The sequence below is a fragment of the Pocillopora verrucosa genome, chromosome 1 (genome assembly GCF_036669915.1).
Source record: "Pocillopora verrucosa isolate sample1 chromosome 1, ASM3666991v2, whole genome shotgun sequence".
NCBI lineage: Eukaryota > Metazoa > Cnidaria > Anthozoa > Scleractinia > Pocilloporidae > Pocillopora > Pocillopora verrucosa.
In genome coordinates this window covers 19,633,610-19,656,649 of record NC_089312.1, presented here as the reverse complement: position 1 = coordinate 19,656,649, position 23,040 = coordinate 19,633,610, and the positions used below count along the sequence as shown (strand labels likewise).

General features: G+C 37.6%; 1 protein-coding gene across 2 annotated transcripts; it reads right to left on the bottom strand.

Annotated features, from left to right (window-relative positions):
* Nucleotides 1-60: 60 nt before the first annotated feature.
* LOC131788763 (protein SFI1 homolog) lies at nucleotides 61-22,946 on the bottom strand. 2 transcript variants are annotated; one of them, XM_059105851.2, is made up of 33 exons: nucleotides 22,650-22,946; nucleotides 22,024-22,093; nucleotides 21,656-21,793; nucleotides 21,468-21,539; nucleotides 20,856-20,966; nucleotides 20,113-20,207; nucleotides 19,320-19,437; nucleotides 19,085-19,187; nucleotides 18,231-18,387; nucleotides 13,047-13,208; nucleotides 12,443-12,513; nucleotides 12,164-12,256; nucleotides 11,354-11,451; nucleotides 10,781-10,897; nucleotides 10,338-10,418; nucleotides 10,038-10,119; nucleotides 9,244-9,336; nucleotides 8,207-8,292; nucleotides 7,770-7,845; nucleotides 7,143-7,238; nucleotides 6,806-6,882; nucleotides 6,423-6,525; nucleotides 6,090-6,186; nucleotides 5,657-5,817; nucleotides 5,381-5,455; nucleotides 5,067-5,141; nucleotides 4,463-4,582; nucleotides 3,916-3,972; nucleotides 3,622-3,827; nucleotides 2,529-2,845; nucleotides 1,800-2,349; nucleotides 1,288-1,402; nucleotides 61-701 (listed from the first exon to the last, which is right to left on the bottom strand). In XM_059105851.2, exons 1-33 carry the CDS (start codon nucleotides 22,903-22,905, stop codon nucleotides 582-584), a joined length of 4,248 nt encoding a protein of 1,415 aa, XP_058961834.2. In that variant the 5' UTR covers nucleotides 22,906-22,946; the 3' UTR covers nucleotides 61-581. The 2 variants fall into 2 exon arrangements, with proteins under 2 accessions (XP_058961834.2, XP_058961835.2); XM_059105852.2 differs by having other exon boundaries at nucleotides 12,164-12,217.
* Between the last annotated feature and the right edge of the window lie 94 nt (nucleotides 22,947-23,040).

Below are 23,040 nucleotides of genomic sequence, written 5' to 3'. Positions count from 1 at the left end.
AGAAGGCAAAATTCACTGTAACTTCGGAAACATTCTCCGCATTAACTCTAAGATCAAGACCAAAGGAATAGTGGTGTTTATTTTCTTAGGAAGATGCATTGTTAGTGTAACAGTGCACAATCTATATTTCAAAATCTTTAGCTCATGGACAAGCACAGGTAATCGTAAAAGAAAGACTTCCATGAAGATTTCAATTGATAAGTTGGTATTATCCAAACCTAATTCGAATTTTGAACAACTGAGAATGTCTAATTTCCTTGTTCACTTGTAACTTATTGCGGTGTATTCTGGAAGTGGAACCGGCTTTTATCTTTCACTAATGTCAACAGTTACAACAATGTCTCATGCTCAGTCTACCTTAGACAGACGTGGCACGTTACACAAGCTGCTTTTGTTTTTACTTTTTCTGCTCTAGGCATTCAACATTTGCTATTTGCTATTACAGAAAGTCTGTCCCATATTCATTCCTCTTTAGCCACATTCCTTGTATGTCCCTTTGTAAGTAAGAAATGGCAAAGAATACGTTCACCTTTGGCAGACAGGACCATGCTGACATGCCTGAGTAGTAGTGGATAAACCAGCTAGCCCAGTCCCCCGCGTCCTGTTTGCTGTATCAGTTCTCTAATATTCAACGCCACTTGTTCAACCAAAGGTCGCGTCCGTTTTATTTTTTCAGCAATTTTGTTTACTTCCTCAATCAACTGCAAAACACCAAGGAGATAAATGTCAAATGACACGGAACATAACAAAGTGCCAATATGATGTTTTAGTGTAAAGCATTATTAAATAATTATTCGCCTCCGGCTCAGTGAATATTGCTGAATAATCCCCGAGAAAAAGTCGAGGGGATTATTCAACAATACAATTGTCGAATCATTGTTTCAGTATGACTGCTTAGGTGCTTTCGAATTATGTTGTAAATATTCGTTTTGATTTTGAAACCATTCTGTTTTGTTTGTTTTGATTACTTGTAACGAGATAAAGAGCCAGTTTCCACTAGAATTTGATAGGTTTATTTAATTCGATCAGCAAAAATTCATATTTTTCTTTAGAAAAGTGAAACTTAATAAGATCTTTGCGCTCTTCAAAATTAGATTTTTTATAGTGTTCATCACTTCCTCGGTAACGCTGACAAGCGCGAGGCAGCCATTTTGAAATTTAGCGCTCCCGCTATAATCAACTCGCGCGAGGTGATTAAAGCGAAATATGACGCAATCCTGAACCAATCAGGACGCGCGCATCTCTATATACAATCACCGGAGCAAGTATACTAAGCCGAGATTTTACCTCGTGCAAGCACTGTTGTGTTTGTAACAGCTCCTCATCCTGGTGATTCGGTCCCAGGTCCTGTATCTGTTCCTCAACCCACACGGACAGCTGATCGCGCTGTTTCTTTTTGTGACTGACAAAATAAGAGGAAAGAGCGTCACAAACATGGTTGATTTACGAATACGGTTTTATTTGTACTTAATACGCACGATGGCACTGATAAAGGATCAATTCAAATCAAAACACTGGTGTTTACTTTTAAGCTTACTCTGCTTATGTACTTTGACTCTGCTATTCAATACAGGTTTACGTTCTCCGTTCGACTTTAAAACCGCGGCGTGAGTTTGATTTAACAACGGATTTGACGTGGTTTGGCTATAACTGTATGCCACATCGGCGAACAGAAAAAAAAAACTACTTTGACCTTTGATTTCGGTGTTATTACAGCGTGTTCGGAAGATCTTTACCCAAAAGTGACAAAAGTACTACTGAAAAAATTCACGACGTAAACTGAGAAAAAATACATTTACCTATAGGCAACTTTCATGTCGTGAAACTCTTGAAGAACATTTTTCATGTGGGTAACACGTTCCTGGAGATTCCCTTCCTTTTTTAGCGCACAGAAAAAGCCGCTCTTCGGCGCTCCTTCTGTTGCATCCAGCTTTAACCTGTCACATTCAGCTTCTATATCCCACTCTCCTTCGTTGGTGTCTTCTTCCTCGCCAACTTCTCCAGCAGAATTTTCATTGTTTTCCTCTTCAGAGTTTTTACTCGGCGACGAAGTTGTTGAAGGACTAGACACCACCTCTTTTTCGCTGTCGATGGAAGTGCGGGGAGATGAACCTGGATGTGTTGACGAAGAAGCCTGCACCTCCGCTGCGTCTGACACAGTGGGTTGCAGCGGACTACATTTTGTACGAGTGGGCAGAGTGAAGGATGAGGGAGGTAACAACACAGCTCTTCGTTCAGCTCCTCCTGTTGGTCTCGTGTGGATAGGGGGTGCAACGGAAGCTGGCATTTGAGCGGGTTTTGATGCTGGCTCAGGCTGTACTTTGGAATGGACCACAGCTTTTGATGAGTCTGAAAACAATAACCGACGGTTTTCGCACTTTTGGATTTAGCTTTCGGAGAAGACTCTTCGATAAGTTTCCTACGTAAATACTCATCCAAATTGTCTACCTCCCCTTAAAATTCAAAAGTACTCAGTTGATGTAATTTCGAACAAGTACTAACAGACGAAGTAAAATGTGGCATCTTACCGCGTTCATCTGTTCGTACTCTTTTTGATCCTTCTCTGCCGTAGAAAGATTCTTCCCCTGAAGACGAGGGAAACACGAAAGATTCTTCCCCTGCTTTCCTCTCGCAGGGATGAATAATTGTTCTCATTTGAGAAGTAGGTCGGGGCGGAGAGGTCCGAGGTTTTGCTTCGTCATCCTCCTCTCTAGCAGTGACACGCACGGACGACATGCGTGGGAATAGGTTCGTCGACATAGATATTTCGGCGACGTCAAAAGACTCTCTTAAGTAATCGGGTTTTCTTGGCCTGGGACGCTCCTTAAAGGTTTCTGAGGCAATCCTACATTATCAATAAGGAAAAAATAGCCATAAGATCAATCAAGTGTCTTGACCTAAGTGAAGGTACAGTTCCATTGTAGTTCTTTATCATTCACTTTACCTATGGAGTCACCTGGGAGGACAAAATAAAAGAGTAGCTAGCGAAAGGTACAGAAAGGAAACCAAAGTTTAAGACGGCCCTCTACTAACTCTAAGGACACAGAGTAGAAATGGAGAAATATGTTTTTCGTCTTGTCACGAGCGTGGGACAAGAAAATAATTCTGGGTCCCCAAGAGGAATCGAACCTCAGACCTTCAGATTCCGCGCTCCGATGCTCTTTCACTGAGCCATAGAGACTCTATGGTAAGCAAGGCCCATGACGAAGTTCATATAAGTAGAATTAGTCTTATTTATTGTAACAGTCCTTAGCAGACAATGAACTAGTTGGCTACAAAGAAGAAATGAGTATCGATTCTAATTAGTCAAGAGGGACGTTATCATAGAAAACTCAGTGTTTTAAAAGTCTGGTGGCTCATTTTGCAGTACTGGATTCCTTAAGGAATATTCCTTTTAAACAGTTTGCTCCGGTTCACTGGTACTATCTGAACACAATGAACTATGCTTTCGTTCACACTGTTCGTGTGCTATAAGCTTTACAAACAGACAAGTCTGGGATCGCTTAGCTGAGTTTTAGAGCTGACAGAACATATAGTTAGCCTGTTTTGTTTAAAGAAGCCCAATTAGCAGCTCAATATCAGAAAGTATTAGGAAATTCAAGGAATGTATTTTCCCGAAACCTTTCAACTTGCCAGCTGTATGTGGAGGGCTGAATCGAGTGTGCTGCGTGCGAACTCTTCAGTGACGTGGTATCTGGCCCATCAAGTTTTGGACTCATCACTCGTCTGGGCCTCGGTTTCCCTCCTCTTTGTCGAACTCTATTGGCCGTTACTCTTCTCCAGTGAATTGCACAGCGATACACACACTGGTGTAAGGAATGAGCAACCTACCAAACAAAGGGATCGCATATAGTTGAAAATGAAATAGTGTAAGGTACATTCGATGAATAAAATCCAATAAAGACACGTCGTTACCTCCAGTTGTCTTTCTTGAGCTAACCTTGACCTCTCTGATGCCAAGTGAAACCCAACCTAGAATCCGAACACGTAGAATGAATGTACCTTTCATCCATGACACATGCTTAGCATATCTTATTCATAATTAAACTACGGGGTTTAAAATTTACAATCTTTTTACTCCATGCACATCTACACAGGATGCTTTCGACATTGCTGATTCCCGCCGTAGGCAGACCGTTTGTCACATATGAACCTAATATATAGCATTCTTGACAAAGGAGTTCTCGTAAACTCAGTTCGTAGAGCATCTCACAGCGAAATCGTAAGATCTGAGGCTCATGGGGAACTCAGAGAGAACATGACAGTGAAATAACAAATGCCAGACAACACACGATTAAAGAATGATGATCTTACTTAGGACGTAAAAAAAAAAAACAATTCTGGAAGGCGTGCTCCAATTAAAGAAATGACATAAAATGCGGGGATCATTTCTTTACTTGTACATGTATATCATCCACAAGTCAAAATATTACTTATTTAGCTATAAAGTTCATTAACACACCTTCATCCACTGTTTGACACCTGATCGCAAAAGCCTGTGTCTTCGTTCTTCCAAAGCTCGGGTGATTCGAACTGCTTTCTTCTTGCGTGAGATTGCGTACTCCAAAAGGGCGTAAAATGCCTTTAAAATCACAAAAAATTAAGCATTGGTTGTTGTTGCCTTAGTTATGACTGATAATTGACATACCTGAAGCTGGCTTTTCCAGAATTCTGCTACCAACTGAGTTACGCAAGCACACGTTGCGAGCAAGGTAAATGTTAGTATGATCTTCAAGCGAGGCAATTGTTAAGAATTACCGCATTTACATACCTGCCATTGTCCTGTCCTATTGTCTGCTGAACCCCTATTATCTAGCCTAACACCTCACCTTTACTTTTCACTTCAAAAATTCCATCTACATGCCGTAGATCGGAGAAAGCTCGGAAAACTAAATTATCGTGCGTAACAAAGCGGCGATTAAGTTTGGTTTACATCTGATTGGTTGAAGGGTGGCGCAATTCTCCTAGACCAATCACGATGCAAAGTAAGGAAAAACCAACGCAATCACGGAAAAACTTTCGACCATTAACTGAAACTCCTTGATGTATGTTTAACACTTACTCACCTTTCTTTGCAGTGTAACACTCCAATGCCACAAAGCCAGTACTGTCTGTCTCTTTTCGTAAACTACAGCGCCATGCTAAAATTTACAGTTGATTGTTATCTAGTGAACTTAAAGGCATAAAATCTGGTGTGGAATATATTCATGCATTTGTTGAGCACAAGATAAAACTCATAATATTGTTCAGGTGCATAACTTTATGGAAGGTTTTGTGGTCTTTCTACAAAATGTAGAGAGTTTTTAGCATACCAATATAGGCACCACTCCTTTTAGAACGACACTTAAATATAAACAATATGGTGTCTTAGAATGCTTGCCTGTTTCTGCCATTTCCTGAAAAATGCGACAGTAATTCTTCGATTGTGAAGCCACATACTCTGCCTTTGCAGAATCTAAAGGGAAACACATTTACAAACTCTAATTCTTATTTAATCAGTTGTTTAGCTTGTATGGGGCAAGGGCTTCGCCTAATGTAACTGATGGGGAACATTTTAACAAACAAACCACACAAAGATCATCCTCTGTGTTTGAGGAGAAAGACTTTTTTAAGTTTACATTAAGCAAAAAAAAAAAAAACATCAACCAAGACTCACCTTGATCCTAAAACACAGGTGTATGTAGCCTTTCCAAGAGAACATGGCTTTCTTGAGCAGTGCCTTCTCATAGTGGTCGAAAGCCCTGTTTCTCAGAGTTTTGTCATGTACCGACTTCCGTTTAAATGACTTCCATGCGCGGAATGAGCGGTACAATTTACCTGGCGAACAAATCACACTGTCAATGCAAACCGAGTTTGCCTCCATTGGAGCGTGATCCATTGCCACAGACTGATAATAGTTTAGAGTAACACAGGCGAATGAGCTGAACAATCATTAAAGGAATAAAATCATCTCAGATTTTTACGCGCCTTTAAAAGCTGAAGTGGTAACAGAAATAGAAAGAAAGCAACCGAAGCCCAACAACCGAGATTGGGTGTACAATGTTTCTTGATGTAGGAGAAAAAGGGGAAAAAAAGCAAAGTGTACAGACCTTTATCAAGTTTCTGCTGAATTTCCCTAACACGTTCCCACTGTTGCCATTTCCTAACTGCTCGGTGAGCTGCAAATTCTCTCCAAGATGAAAAACACTGAAAAGGAACCAAATATCTCAAGTAAACGTCCTTATCTTTTACTAAAATTGTCGCAGAGGCTCCTGTTGAAGACTGATAACTTTTTTCGCTATCAAGTGACGAACTGACTGACCGTCTAACTATGTGACTGACGAACTGACCACACGTAGCTGACTGTCTGAGTGAATGACTGGATGATTGATTGACCGACTGAATGCACGTATACTACAGCTTTGTTTGGATCTCTCACTTACCTTGAAAAGTATTTCTTTTGCAAAAAATCTGTCACCAATAATTTTATTCCTTTTCTGCTCTTTCTCTACTGTACTGTTTTTCTTCCACGTTTCAAATGCAGATCTGAAGAACATGAAATGTATCCAAGGAAATTTAATCTGCGACATCAAAGGGGAGACTTCACTCTTTTGCTCTTCCTTGATCAAATTAACCTTCCTCCTCCAAATAAAAAGTCTCTTCCATTTAACAATTTTGTACTCTGTACTTTACCTACCCCTAGTACGATAAGAACAGCTCTTAAGGGATATCATTGTCGATTGAAATCCTCTCGTACGCAAGACATAAAATTCCCAACCTTGATAAGAATCAGTACGATGACAATCCCAATAAATATTTTCGTTACCTCAGTCGATCCATATTGCGGCTTTGAAGTCTCTCTTCACAGTGTGTTTGAACAGCCTTTACATGTTGGTAATGATCCTAAAGAGAAGAAGCACTGAGACAGTAGAGCAGACTGAAAACCTTGCCCTCTTTCGATCATTGACTATCAAATGTACCACCTCTCAGCATATGAAGACTGCTAATGCCTGAGCCAGAGATTACATGTTAAGCAATCATCAAATACTATTCAGGCAAAAGAGACACTGCTCACACATTAGCTCACATAAAGCTATGTTACGAGACAGTCAAACGAGTCTCTCCGTCATGGAATACACGGAACTAAATCTCCAAATGCTCACCTTCCAAGCACCGACTACTTGTGAAAGAAGACGCCGTTGATAATGAAGGCAAGCACGAGTCTGTTTTCGCCATTTCACCTGTCTGAAATAAACAAACTGAAAGAAGGACAGAAAGGGAGGTAACAATTAATATCGTTTGAAAGTCCTTAATTATGAAAATGTTACGATTTCATCTGGTATTAAAGATAGCCTTTCAAAAAGATCTTCCTAAAAGTTTCAAAACTTTTGTTACACATCCTCTAAAAGCCATTCAGTGTACTCAGAAAGCTATCCCTACCAATTCCATAGCAAATGTACTTGTCACAGCAAAATTGCTGGCTGTTTACATGAGCAAAGAAAACTTGTCAACGGGACTTGCCATGGAAAACTGGTGCGCCAGAGTACAGATTCCTCAACAATTCCCCGTTGTATAGATTTGATGTGTCATTTGACGGACAAAGGGACTTGTCAGGAATCTGTACTAACAAGGAAACTTGTCAAGGGAGAATTTGTCAAGGAAAAGTTGCTGATGTAAATCAGAAAAGCTTAAACGTACGATGGAATTACTCTGCATTTATGTGATGGATGACAAAATTGTCACAAAGAAGAGTTTTTATAGCAACCGTGGATTTCGAGAGCGGTACTCACCCGGTTCCATGCAGTCCAAGTCCTTTTTAACAGATTGATGTAGTAATGCCTTACTGATAAATGCTGCAATGAACGACTGGTGAGAAAGAAAAATAACCAAATGTAAAGGGAGGTTCATCATGGTCTGCACACGTCCCTGGAAGAATGGAAATATTAGCCCGACATTTTTAGTCTTTTCAAAAGCAATCCGTTTTCCCATCCCTAACATCCATGTTGCTTTTTAGAATAACATTACCATACTGAAACTGGGGAAATGTCTCCTTAGTCCTTACAGCAAAGAACACACAATGAGATGCCACAGAAGTTCTGACAACAGCCTATGGAATATAGCCACCTCTGATCGTTCTGGTTGTAACAAGCATTTGACAAGAAAAGAGTTTGCTGTCTTAGAGCATTCCCATCGGCCCAATTAATCACTTGTCACTGATGAGCAATACCTTGCTTTCATTTCTTGGTTGAACTCTCTCCATCTTCTTATTCCCATCAGTAACAATCTCTGATGGTAATGATCATCGGCAACAACCTGAAAGTCAAGTTTGAAACACTTCATCAGTCACCTACGATCAACATGTCGTCCCGGTATCATTCAAATGATGCAACAATTCATTCCCTGCTGAAGGCGCAATGTGTCTGATTAAATCCACAAAAAAGGGCACAAATATTTAACCACAGTTGTAAGGTTGGGCAGACTTTCAACAATAGGTAGTTTCTTATCATTTCGTCTTACTAGCATTTTGGAGAAGGTGGGGTTGTTTTGTTAATAAAAATTATCAGTTTTCTTGACAAAGTGAAAAAGGGGTATTATGAACCCTTGGATCTTCACCCCTGGCTATCCTCGTATTTTAACAATAAGACAATAAGCAAGATATTTCTATCGCGTGATACTTAATGACGGAGAGACCCAAATCGATCATCGGGTATATAAAGTGAGAGCGAATAATCTAATTGGTTTTTTTAAAACTTAAAAAGACAGACTCGTGTTCTTTCTGAGTAACGATACAAATAAGTGATGCCATGTGCAGATAATTCACAAATGCTCCACGCTCACTATCACGCAATAGATAGCGAGTAGTGTAGCCACTTAGATTGCAGAGATTGAAAGGCTGATAGAGTAAACAAGAATCTCTTTCTTTCTCAAGAACAACTTTTACTGCGAGTTAAGATCGCGTTTATGCAAGTATTCCAATGCTGCAAAAAACCGTAGGAGGCTGTTGTAGCCTACTGACTTGAATTACCAAAATTTTGAATTTGAGAATTTTTGGCACAAAGTTTGCCACAGCCGATGTTTTTTTCACATGGGCCGCAACAGTATCCCAGAAAAATAAGGCCGTAGACTCACGGTCGCTCAACCAGAAATCAGTGCCTGCGACCATATCAGAGATTAATCGGGGCCATTTAAAAACCTCGTTATTCTGTCAAGAAATTAATATACAGATACTAAATATCTATTTGGAGTGTTGAGTGGATCACAAACCTCAAGCCTTCTTTCACGTAACACTTTCCGTGCTCGTTGAACCCACAAACGAAGACAGTGCCTCTTTACAACTTCATCATTATGAAGAATGGCCTTGACAAACAGAAAAGAAATTTCTCATTTGATGTATCCTTCCTTTCAACCCTTTACACCCTAATATCAATATGCATATTCTGTTCTCTCTACATTTCCACAGGTGCTGACAAGGAGAATTTGTTTAACAATCAAAAGCTCTATTAGTTGCTGATCATTTCCTTAACTCTTTTGACCTCAATGTTTGATTCAGGGGTGATAACGTAAAGAGAAATTAGAAGCTAATCACCTTAAAGGGTCAAAGGCTTAACCAATCAGTCATATAATAATTTCAAAATAATCTCAAGTCTTAGTCTAAGGAACTACATCCAAAGTATACTTCAGATGTCCAAGCTCTACTCGGAAGATTTGTCCTGTCAAAAAGACACTGTCATACCATGCGAGCAGCGTTCCCTTCCATCAAAAGGCAACTCTGCTTGCAGGATGACAATGTCAATGTCAGAAATGTAATTCAAATCCACCCCAAAAAGAGATGCTCCTAAACAACAGGTAAAGCCTAAATGGATGTACAGATAAGTAAGATTTTTTTGCTTCTAAAGTTTGTGTAATCCCTGGCAAAAGTATCTCCTGTATACAGGTAAGCCAACTGTGCTTTTTCATTCGAAATCAGCAGCAAATATAACAACAAAAATAAAACAAAACCAACACAATGGACTCATGAATTAAAGTACAACAAAAATTGAAAGTGGACAATTTTATACCATCCTTTCCATCATTCTGATGTCCATCTTAAGCTGGTATTTCCTCCACCACAAGTAAAATAACTTGGCCAAAAGTGCTTCACTGAAATGAAAATTTACAAGTAAAGCCATTACGATACAATACATAATTCAACTTAATAAATGGCTTGATCAGCCATCAGCAAAGTCAAATCCAAACAGTTTGAACTTTTTCCACTGGCTTTGAAAAATAACTCTCCATTCACAAGGATATGTCTAGAATAAATATAGAAATACAACTTTAAAAAGACCTGACATGTCTAAAATCAGTATCTGACTTACCGCCTGAACTTCTTGGAAGCAAGGATAGTTTCTTTCTGAGAATGCATGAGATCAACAAAAATCATCATTTGGCAAAAATACCTAAAATGAAGGAAAGCTGACTTACTTCAAGAAAATCACATCACTTTAATAAAATTGTGACAATCATTAAATTTCACAAATGCCATCATCACACAATGCATACTATGTAAATAATAAAATAAATAACTAAAAGTCCTCTTCCCTGTAAAACCTGCCATACTTTAAAAATTCATAAAAGTGTTGCGAAGAAGCTAGAGGCTATTGCTTCAGCATGTCAAAACATGGGTGATATAAAACAGTGAAATAAGATGGCCAAGGCTTTGAAAAACTACAAACAAATCAAATGGTGTCAGCAGAATTGCAAACTTCAGTGAGACAATTTTTTTCTTCGTGATGACTACCAGAAAAAGTTAACTACAAACCTGGGCAATGCTTTTTCGCGGAAATGATAATCAGCTTTTGCATACTGAGATTTTCTGAATCGTCTCCACTGACAGTACCTCACCCAAACAACAAAGAGTTTCCTCTTCAGCTGAAGACTAAATTAAAACATAATATCAGTAAGAAAAGAATAAGAGGCTATTATAAGATGCATCTCACAAACCAAGGATCCAGATGAATGATGACCCGTTATTTTCCATGGAACAAAATATAAAATCTTATGAATTAGATCCAGACACTGATACAACCAGTATAAAAGTAGTGTATCTGTAGAATAAAAAGAAATCACCAAAAAAAAAACAAAAAAAGACAAGGGTCTACAAAATATAGCAAAATAAACTCCTTTAAAATTTTTGCATCCTTGTTTTTATCAGCTGGAATATTGTTTTACATCTCAGGAAGAAGCACAAGTAAAAGCAGGAGCAGAGTGCCTTCATTAGTGTACATCTGTATGTACCATACAACTTCTGCAAAGTTTCATGCCAACTTTCTTCTTAAAGCCACTTTTTATTCCAGAGCAACATGTCTTTATATATGTTGTTTATTTTTCATACTTGTAATGTGCTCTTGCTCTCTTGGACACTGCATGAAGCTTCAGCTCCTCAGAATGCTCACATTGCTTTAGCCAAATGCTCCACACTCTTTGAAGTTGCTAAAAAAAAAAAAAAATGATTGACATGACATTTACATTCCAGTTTGCTTGTAGCCCGTATTTTTTGTAAAAATATTATGGAAATTTATAGATCCCCTCACTCCAAAAAACCTCAGGACCAAGTTGTAAGTAGTATCTTTTATTGAATTCAGATTTATTTCAAAGAGAGAAATGTGAAAATTTTGTCTCATTGTGCACCAACATGTCTGAATAAATGCTAAAAAAACAAAACTTAATTCAATCCATGCTTAAGTCCACTAAAACTAAATTGAACATTTGGTGATGTGACAGTCTTTGCTGAAAATTATTCCTAACTTCAACTTAAAAGTGATTATAACCACCAAATACCAAAACGTTAGAACTGTGCCTTTGCATGATATCTGTAAGAACATGTTTCACAGTAGAGGTACAATTGTGATATGACTGCCAATCACAACAGTTGATAACTAACCAGCCTGTCAACCAAATTGCCAGCAGAGGACTCTAAGGATTAGGTCAAAATGCTGCAATACATTTCAGAAATGACCACGTCATGAGACAAACAACACTCAAGAATAAATGATGTAACCCAATGTTTTTTCTTTCACGGTAAATATACATTTGTTTTGACACGTTCATTGCAGCAAGTGCTACTGCTTTTTAGTGATCATGCGTAGTAATCATAAATTAAAGTGCAGACTACCAAATCATTATTTGCACTGCCTTTACTTACAAGTCTCTTGTACAGATCATTAGCCATCTTCACTCGCATTTCTTTTAGTCTTCTCTGTATTGATTGCAAATGAAGAGCATTGAAGCAGATTGTCTGCAAAGAAAAAATTAAGTTATAACGCATAAACTGCGTAGGTGTTTACATGTAATGTATGATCAAAGAGCATGGCATTTACAGCTGTACCAGCAAACACCATAACTGATTTTGTTTTAATCAGCAATCAAACAATGTAACATTTAGTTAAATTGAAATTTAAATAAAGGTAGCATGGAAACTAACCAGCAAATGTTTTTCATAATAGTTGGCAGCAACATCTTCATTTTTGTACATATCCTTCCTCAGATAAATGTCTTTGAGTGGAGTTAATCAAAACCATTGCCAGGAAAATCAAATTTTGTGCCACTGTAACCTTAGTGTTAAAGCCGTATTTTCTTGATCTTTAAAGGCATATGTGATGAGTCAATTTTTTTCAAATGGTATATTCCCTTTTTTTGGACACACTTGGATATGCATGAAAATGAGCTTGAAACAAAGGAAATGTGAAAAAAAACCCTAGTTATTATATATGCAATAGACAAATATCCAAATCAATACAATGATTACTGGTAATAAATGAGTTGAAATTTTACAAAGAATTGAATTTTTTCCCAAGGCAAGAGTGGAAATCAGTTTACCTGACAAGACATGACTTTGTATGCATCAAATGTATGATAGCCACATAAAGAATCATGGCAGTTACAGGGTGAAAGGCAGTGGCAATACATTCATAACAACATTTACAAATTTTAAATCCTTTGTAAACAAGTAATTAAGGACTGTTGTAATGTTTCAATAAGGTTAAAATTTTCTCAAATGTAGAATCATTTTAAACTGGTAAGGATACAGTGTTTCCAATGAACTAATGCTCTCCTGGCTACAGCCACATTACCCTTGTAGGTAATCAAGTCCTCAAACTGAGCAAGCTCTACTTGTCTCTGCCATCTAGCCACCCATGTTTGAAATGACTTTTTCAGTAATATTAAGGAAAAGTGTCTCCCTGCAGCATCTTGGTAGAGATTCAAAATTGTTTTAATGCATCAAAGGTCCCATTTCACTTGGTTAGTATTTCAACAGCATTTTTTTTTTCTTGTGCATCATAACAATTTTTCATTCAATTTGATGACAATATAATTATATTGGTTTATGAATACCTAGGGTTTTTCTGTCATTCCAACTTTTAACTTCTTAAAAATAGCCACTTGAATGAGCAGATATGGTTTCAGTCAAAGGGCATCTTCTGGCTCAAGTTATAACAGAACTTGGGCACTTCACATGATTTCTTGCACCGTTAATGCTAATGGGCTGTGCTTTGACTCAGTTGCGTAAAAACCGAAAACTAACTGAGTGTGTTCTTCATTTAACTAAACAAAATTTTCTTCATAACCCTTTTTTTTCCCTTGGTTTGTACTTGCATGCCTATCGCGTGCTAGGGGCTTCTGATCAGTGCATGAAAGAACGTGATGGTTTGCACTGCAATATCAAAATAATCTATACTAGTCAAGGAGGTGAAGCCAGACAAAGTTGATCTTTTAGCACCCCACTGCACAAAAGGTTTGACATCAGATTATAATAGCCTGATACCCAAAGATCATTACTACATCAGTCAAAGACAAATTGTGGGGTCAGTGACTTGCTATTAGCAATAGTGAGGTGCTTTTGGAAGTACCAATATTTATGTGTTCAGGAAATTTTCAGCAGTAAATCCAGGGGGGTATACTTTGGAAGTTACTTAATGAGAAATAATTTTATTTGGTTTGTTACCCATAACTATGGTGACACTTGCTAAGGAAACCCCAAAAAAACCATGATACTCTAAAATTGTAAATGGCAAATTTTTCACTCCAAAAATAACTTATCACTGATCTTGCTTTATGTGCAAAGACAAAATGAATTCCCTGGAGAGCTTGAGAACATCATGACTTGCCTGGAGGATTTCATATTGCATTAAACCTTAACTGCATAGCCGAGAAATTTTAAGAAGGTGCTGAAAAAGACATATTCACAGTACCTGCTCGTAATCTCTTATAATCAACAATCACACGCTTGAAGTAAAGTCACTCACCCACACAGTTTGAGCACATAAGTTTTTGATGGAAGCTCTGCTGAGGTAGCAAGTTCTGATGTAACGAACAAGAATATCCACACATACAAGGCAGCATCTACCAGTATAAAGAGGAAAGACACATATCTCCTGCTATGTGATACTTCATCTCTTGTTCAGTAGATTTAAGAGAGAGAGTTTATCACCACAGTTCAAGTTTTGGGAACAGCTACATAAACATGGTGCTGATTCTTCTCAATTTCATCAGACCAGAGCATGAAGCACGCTGGGAGAAACATAACAAGGCAAAAGCAGAGATAAATCCTCATGTATTATATGGATATATAAATTATTCCCATCAGCTTCCAGTTTACATATAGACATTGGCAATCCCTCAGTCAACAGGTCACCATCATTATTTTGTGTGTTGATTGGGGAGTTGACTAGTATTGATAATAAGTCCCAATTACAAGAAGTTTGTCAGTTGATTAGAGAGTAAATGACCTCCAAAAAGAGCTCTAGATCACAAGTATTTTGTAAGTTGACTGTGGAGTCAATGGGCATTGATAAGAACTTCCAATACCAAGACATTTATGGGTCAATCAGAAAGTCAATGACCTCTGATAAGAGCTCCTGACCACAGGAGGATGTTGATTAATTGCGGAGTCAATGAGCTTTGATAAGAGCTCCCAATACCAGAGAGTTTGTTGGTTGATCAGGGAGTCAATGAGCTCTGAAAAGAGCTACTGATCACAAGAAGTTTGTTGGTCGATCATAGAGCCAAAGAGCTCTGATAAAAGTTCCCCATTGCATGAAGTTTGTTGGTGGATCAGGGCGTCAATGAGCTCTGAGAAGAGCTCCTGATCACAAGAAGTTTATTGTTGATTGCTGAGTCAATAAACTCTGATAAGAGCTCCCAATACCAGAGAGTTTGTTGGTTGATCAGGAAGGCAATGGGCTCTGATAAGAGCTCCCAACAACATGAAGTTTGATGGTGGATCAAGGAGTCAATGAGCTCTGATAAGAACTCCCAATACCAAAGACTTTGTTGGTTGATCAGGGAGTCAATGAGCTCTGAGAAGAGCTGCTGATACAAGGAGTTTGTTAGTCAGTCATAGTGTCAAAGAGCTCTGATATGAGCTCCCCATTGCATGAGGTTGATTGGTTGGTCAAGGAGTCAATGGGCTCTGATAAGAGCTACCAACACCAAGAAGTTTGTTGGTGGATCAGGGAGTCAATGAGCTCTTAGAAGAGCTCCTGCTTACAAGAAGTTTACTGTTGATTGCTGAGTCAATGAGCTCTGATAGCAGCGCCCAATACCGGAGAGTTTGTTGGTTGATCAGGGAGTAGATGAGCTCTGAGAAGAGCTCCTGATCACAAGAAATTTGTTGGTTGATCGTGGAGTCAAGGAGCTCTGATACAAGCTCCCCATTGCACGAAGTTGGTTGGTTGATCAGGGAGTCAATGGGCTCTGATAAGAGCTCCCAACACCATGAAGTTTGTTGGTAGATCAAGGAGTCAATGAGCTCTGAGAAGAGCTCCTAATCACAAGAAGTTTATTGGTTGATTGTGGAGTCAATGAGCTCTGATAAGAGCTCCCAATACTCAAAAGTTTGTTGGCCAATCAGGGATCCAATGAGCACTGATAAGGTCTCCCAATTGCAAGAAGTTTGTTAGTTGATCAAGTAGTCAATGACCTCCAAAAAGAGCTCCAGATCACAAGTTCATGAAGTTTATAAGTTGATTGCGGAGTCAATGAGCTCTGATAAGAGGTTCCAACACCAAGATGTTTGTTGGTCAATCAAGGAGTCAATGAGCTCTGGTAAGAGCTCCTGATTGCAAGAAGTTGGTTGGTCAAACAGAGAGTCAATGAGCTTCAATGATAGCCCCTAATCACAATAACTTTTTCTGCCTTTCAGGAAGTCAATAAGCTCTTACAAGAGCTCTAGATTGCAAGAAGTTTGTTGATCAGCTGGGAAGTCAATGAGCTTATGTGTTATTATGTAACATTCAATTAAGTATGGACCTATATACTTGATGATTCAGCACAAATGCTAACTTCTTGAAGAAGTTATTGTTCCACCAAACCTTCATGTACATGGTGCTGCTAGACTATCAACTGCATTCATTTGACATGGTATGGTATTTGTGCAGATGAGGAGGAATGTGGGTTCAGCAACATTTTGGAGAGCCTGCAAATAAGTATCTCAAGATAATAACTGTCCCATTCAGGAGGAATGGCTGCAATTGTATGCTAGTCTTATTTGATTGCTGTAGCAACAAACTTGTGTGGTTGTCTTATTTGATTGCTATAGCAAGGAGAACTCCATCAAATATGAAGAACCAGACAGATGAGGGACATCCACCAGTTATGGAGTGAGGATATCCAGTATAGTCACGCCAGTCCCCCAGAAACATGGAACAGCTTTATCTCAAATTCAGTGAACAAGACCAACCTGAAAATTTTTGTGAGCAGTACAAGGTAAAAGATTGCAAAGAGGGTGCTTAACCCTGGTGAGAAGTTGGTGCTTGCAGCATTCTTCAAACTTCAAGATAGTTAGGGAAGCATGAGCTATCCATCTAATCTGCCAGTCAAGTAGCATGATGAGTTGGCAGACACAAACTTGTTTCTCCATGCAGAAGACAGCTCTCATGATCATGGCTACATTGTAGCTCAGTCACCTTTTCTTTGTATCTCTACATATCACCATTTGAGATGTGACCAGTTATCATTCCACACTGGGCCAAGGAAATGCTCTGCTATCTTCCAATACATTGTTTCATAGAAAAGCTTAGACAAGAGCTTTGTCAGCATCTACCAGCATACCATGCTCTTACAGGGTTTGACATCACAAATGCCTTTTGCCAAAGTGGCAAAAGAAAGTTTGGGAAGGCTCTTGTGAATAACAAACAAGCATGTTTGCATTAACAGGACTTAAGAGAATAAGTACCAACAAGTTATTTGATCTACTGAAGTTTTCATAAGCTTACTTCACTTCTCTACCAACCAACCTCAACTCAGATAATAAGTGGTGGTATTTCATTAGTGCCTTTTTAAAACAGACTTGTCACATGGGCTTTGTATTTTTCAAGCTGAAAACATCTGCCTGTTATTCATTTCAGTATAAATTAAGAAAACTAACAGCAAAACATCTCAATAATTCACCCAAAATGATCATGACCATTCACTTCTAATACAAATCAATGAGAAATAATAATTTAAATGGCACTCTATATCTATGTTTCACAAAAACCAAGTGAATCTTTGTTTCCTTTACAACCATCACCATGGTAACAGCTAAACCAACCACAATTATGCCACATTAAGTAACCACAAAAGTTACTCCCCTCCACTCTCCCCCCCTCCCCCCCCAAAAAAAAAATTATTTGGTAAAACAGTTCTTGAGATATTGCTAAAAACGTTCCTAAACCCTTACAAATTGCAACTTTTAAAACCAACCCCACACCCTTAAAAACCATTGTGTAGCACATTACTGACTCTTCATTTGTGACTATGGCTGACATAGCAATGATATCTTGGTATTAGCCCATGATAATCAAATGTCAAACCTTTTGTGTAGTGGGGGTGATACATAATGCATAAACTCTAAAAAGAAGTTTTAAGATAAATGTTTGTATTTTATAAGTCAAGATAAATTACAATGGTGTTATAAAAATGCATGGCACTAATCACTAATTATTGTCTACTTTTCGTAGCTCATTTCAAGCTAACAACTTACCAAAACTTAACCTGCATGATGACAATATGGAATTCAGTTGTTAAACAACTGAAACCACAAAAAGTATTGATTTCTAGAATGTGGCTTTCACATTGGTTGCAAAATACTGATTTCAGTTAAAAATGTAAAGGGCATATGACACACAAAACAAAAAATAGGGATTTTGCTCCGGCAGAACAAGCATGTAGAATTTGAGGTTAATGCCTTGTGGAATAGTTCAGGTACATGATGCTCATCACGTGTTTACCTTTCCGCAACTGTTTCAATTTTCTGACAGCTCTGTAGTTTTTCATTCCTCTCCATACTTTAAGTAGTAATATTCTGTCAGAGTATTGTGAAGCCATTCTCATCCTGTTCCTCTCTTCAATTCTTGTAAAATGCAAAGTGGTCCATATCCTCCAGGCCTAAGTAAAACAAAAAGGGAATAAGATACAACTGCATCATCATCAAGATTGTAATATTTATTAGAGAGAGCTCATGGACTTCCTATCACCTTTAGTCTATGATTTCATAGCTTTCTTCTATATCACTAGATATTTAAATTCCTAGCAAAAAGATAAATAAATAGTGATATAATAAATTTGCTGAGTTGCTCGAAACTTTGTACTCAAAGCTCATAATGAAGTCAATTATTTCCCAATTAAGTTCCAAAATGAAAAACTATTATCATCATATTAAAAAAGAAATATCATGTTAACAAACAAGATCATTTTGGTTTGTGGTGAGGCATAGGACACATGTAGGTAGTAGTACAATGAGAGTCATATCATAAACTTTAAAAATACTTGGTTTTTGTTGACATAGAGAACATTGTCTAGTTGGAAAAAAACAAATTGCATGGAGAAAAAACCCTTGACAAAAGGATAAGGGGAAGACAGTCAACCAAATGTACCATTACATCACAACAGTGACACATAGATTTCATGAAACCAAAAGTGTATAACAGTGAAAGCTCATCTAATGGATGTCGAAAACAGAGAAGCTTGTGAAAAAGCAGCACTTGAAATAGGAGTCTAACTGGAGATACAGTTACATTACTGTTATGACCTGATTATTGTTGCTTAATATATTTGTGAGTAAAGATAGTTTCTAAAAGTGCACCTTAGACATAAGACAAGCTGCCCAGAACTGGAGGGCCTCATTGTTCATGTGCTGTAACTTTTCCCTGAAAGCCAACTGTGACAGCCAATGTTCCCATACGTGCCTATGAAATCAAATGTGAAGTGATATCCTAATAAGATAAAATTCATCAAACATATAATATTTTCATGCAGGTAAAATCACCTCATAAAACTGTCTCTTTCAACCAAACTAAACATAGGATTAAATACAATACTTTTTAAGGTGCTTGTCAGCCAGATCCATTGCTCTGTTACTCTGTTGTCTTTTCCCTCTTCTGATTTTAATGTATCCCTTCCAGCCAGACCAACATTTTACAAGTAACAAATGATGTGCTGCATAATATAATTACAGAACAAAATAGTAAAAATTCCCAATTACTGTGTACGCTCACACAGTATAAGCATTAGTATCAAGATATAGGGAATTTCAATAAGGACTTTTAAATCAATTGTAATAATTGTACTTCACCAGATGAAAACTATAAAACACTATCACTAAAATCAAAACCAGTTCAAAGATTCCTTCAATTTGAATGAATAATGAAATTACAGACAAGCTGCAAACTAAAAATTACATCTCTACATTTTATGCAAATAATTTTCTGTATCTGGATTTTAATTTTTTTAAATAATCAGGAAAAAAACACTATCTTCCTTATAATAATAACATTGCTGCACTGTAACTGGTTTGAAACCCAGAAGTAATAGTCAAGTGTGTTTTTTGATCATCTGCATGAAAGTAGTCTTGCAAAGGGCTGTTACAAGTGACAGTGACTCTTAAGCTTCACCAACTTAAGCAGAGGTCATCTCAAGATTCTGAGAATGACTTTCTTCAGGTTTTTGAACCATCACCAGATCCATTCTCACTGGGACAATCAGACAAAACACAATTAATATCTTGCCGTAATCAGTGTCCATTATCATTTGCGTCTCGATGAACACAAAATATGCCAACATTGTGCTACAGTTAAGTCCAACTTCAACCTGGACACAAAATATTTTCCTCACCCCTGTGATGAGCCAACCTATCCTTTGCTGCTTTTGTTTGGCAATAAATAATGTACTGTCTCCATGCTTTCCAAGACTTTTGCCAAAGTCTATATCTGAAGATAAATAAAAGATATATGTTCATGAACATTTACCAAATAGATGTTGGACACAACAGAAAGGAATTAAAAAAGGGAAATAGAGGAGTAAATCCCTTCTGTAGCCTCTTTGTAACATAATAAGGATGACTCAGTTTACTAAGTGCCTTTCTGACAAGTTTGAACTTCAGAGTTAGACCTTGTACATCTACATAAGATGCAACAATGGCAAATTGACCATAGCATTAATGACAATAGCCTAGGTACTCTGTAAAGGATCTGCTAGATATTCTACAATTTAATTTTAGCATGTTACATGTATGTGCGTACTTCCATAATAAGTGTCAGAGTACCAAGATGTGTGTATCTCTGCTATCGAAGTACTGTATTACAATTCAAGCAAAAAATATTTACTAGATGTTTCCTCTCACATGGCTGGTTGGAAGGGAGTCTATGCCTTTAGGGTGGTTATCATTATAGGAGTTTCACTAATGTATCATAATCAAACTAATATACTGTACAATTCATATCCTTACATTTCCACATACAGTACATGTATGCCTTAGTAAGGGTTGGGGTATGATGAGTTCTACAATGTTAAATACATTGTTAAATTGTGATTTATCTCTCATGAAAATGCAACAGTGTACAAATATAGATCTTTACCTATTGTGATAATCAGCTCTGACATTAAGCTTCCACCCTTTTCTCCCTGTCCACCAAATATCCTGCCATACCTGCAGTGTATGTTGCTTAAGCTTTCTTTCATAATGGGCTCTGTAAGTCAATAATGATGGTAATATGCAAATTATTACTCAACAATAATTCCTCAACAGAACCCCTTTCAAAAGTTTTCACCCTAATAATCAATGAAAACCTAATGTTCTCCTCAAGTTGTCTCAAAAGCATTATTTGATAATTCATATTCAATATATCCATTTTGATATAATTACTGATCCTCGCAATACGATTGGTTTACAGATCTAATTTTATAAATAAATGCACATATTTTTTCTTAAAATTGCATTTTTTTCCAACTAATAAGAAATAGAACATTAATGCTAAAAATCAGTCCTATTTCAGATTTCAGGAGTACAAATAGATCAAAAATTTCATTCCAAATCCAATAATGGCAATGAAACTAAGTTTTAACCACATAGTGCATGTATACAGTAAATAAATACTGTCCAGTAAGTTATAAAAAATCAAAGTAACATTCAATCATCGGTTTACCAAGTGCTGTAGGAAGTTACTGCAAATAAACTAGCTCCCTGTTACCTTGCTGTAGCTGGAGTTAATCTTCCATATGTCTTCTTTTCCCAGATCAATAGATACTTCTTAGCTAAAAACCTTTGTAGATACAAAAATATTTTGATGATGATTCAAAGTGCAAAAAAATTGATGATTAGTTCAGTAGCACAAAGATCAATTAATAGTGAAGAATCAATAATAATTATATTGTATACCTATTCCTTCTTTCTTCATGTTGGTTGTCTCTTTTATCAACAAAACCTGCTTCTTTTTTAGGAATCTTCCTTTTAGGTTGTGTGACAGATTTTGCTTTTATTTTGTTTCGTATACTGGTATAAGCTTCATCCACTCTTCTGTTGACAGTTAAACAAGAAGTTTAAGAATTAAACAAATAGAGAACCCATGACTATACATTATAAAGTACCTTCACAGCAGTGGTAACTAAAAAAAAATGCAGTTGTAAATTAAACCATGCATTTCTCCCCGCTTATTGAGTGTCTCTGCCACTTCTCATACTTTGTAGTAACTGCTTGACAACAAAAAATATCACAGTTGAGTATCCTTGTTGGTGATAAATCATTACCTTGGAATCTTGGACGTTGATTTAACTGGTTTCAGTTCCTCTTTCTTTGTATCGCTTAATGTCAAATGCACTGGAAAAAAGTGCAAAGAAATAATCTGGGTGAAATTTCCACACAGCCCCATACTACATTATGCATTCAGTTCTTGGATAGAGAAAACAATAACAAAAACAATAGATTGCCATTGGGAAAACAGATTTGTTTTATAATAGTATGGGACTTGCGGAAATCTTACCATGGTCTGTTATGTCTGCTTTGAAAAAAAAAAAAGAAAGAAAGAAAAAGGGAAAGAAGCCATCAAGCACAAGGCTGAAAATACCCTCACACACATTATCTCATGTGTTTCAGACTGGTCTGGCTATCGAGGACTTACTATAGATATCACATGAGTACTGTATGTACCTGATTTACAGTAGTGGTTCAGTTTCATCATAGGTTCAAATTATGTTTTTCTTTCTATGAAACTCGTTGTCGCACGTTACCATAGCCCGTGACAAAGGCAAATGAAATTTGAGTAAAGAACAATATGGAAGCATGACATTGGCTCATACAATATTCAAATTTCCCGCCAAACATATGTCAGCCAAAACACTTTGGTTCAAATGAAACATGTTTTCTGCCATTGTACCTGGATGATCCTTAGTGTGCTCCTCTTCACTTCGATTTTTTGGAACAACACCGTGAGCTCTGACAACAAGTTGAGTACTGAGTTCTTTCAATATGGCTTGCTTTGCCAACACACGAGTAGACTTGTCATCTTTTGTGGCAAATTCCTTTGCCTTTTGCCGTGCAGCTTTCACAGACAACTGCTTTGGCTTTGTCGGTGTACTGTAACGTTCATTTCTTGTGCGTTTTCCCCTGCTACCTGGGCTGTCTTCTTGCATTTTGTTCCGTAGTAGTTCAATTCGATCTGCCCGCCACGTTTACTCCGAAATGCTCTCGGTTACAAACCGAAGACCTCCGACATTTCCGGAGCCTACCGAGACTTTGCATTCTGGGAGTTATAATCAACGAAATTG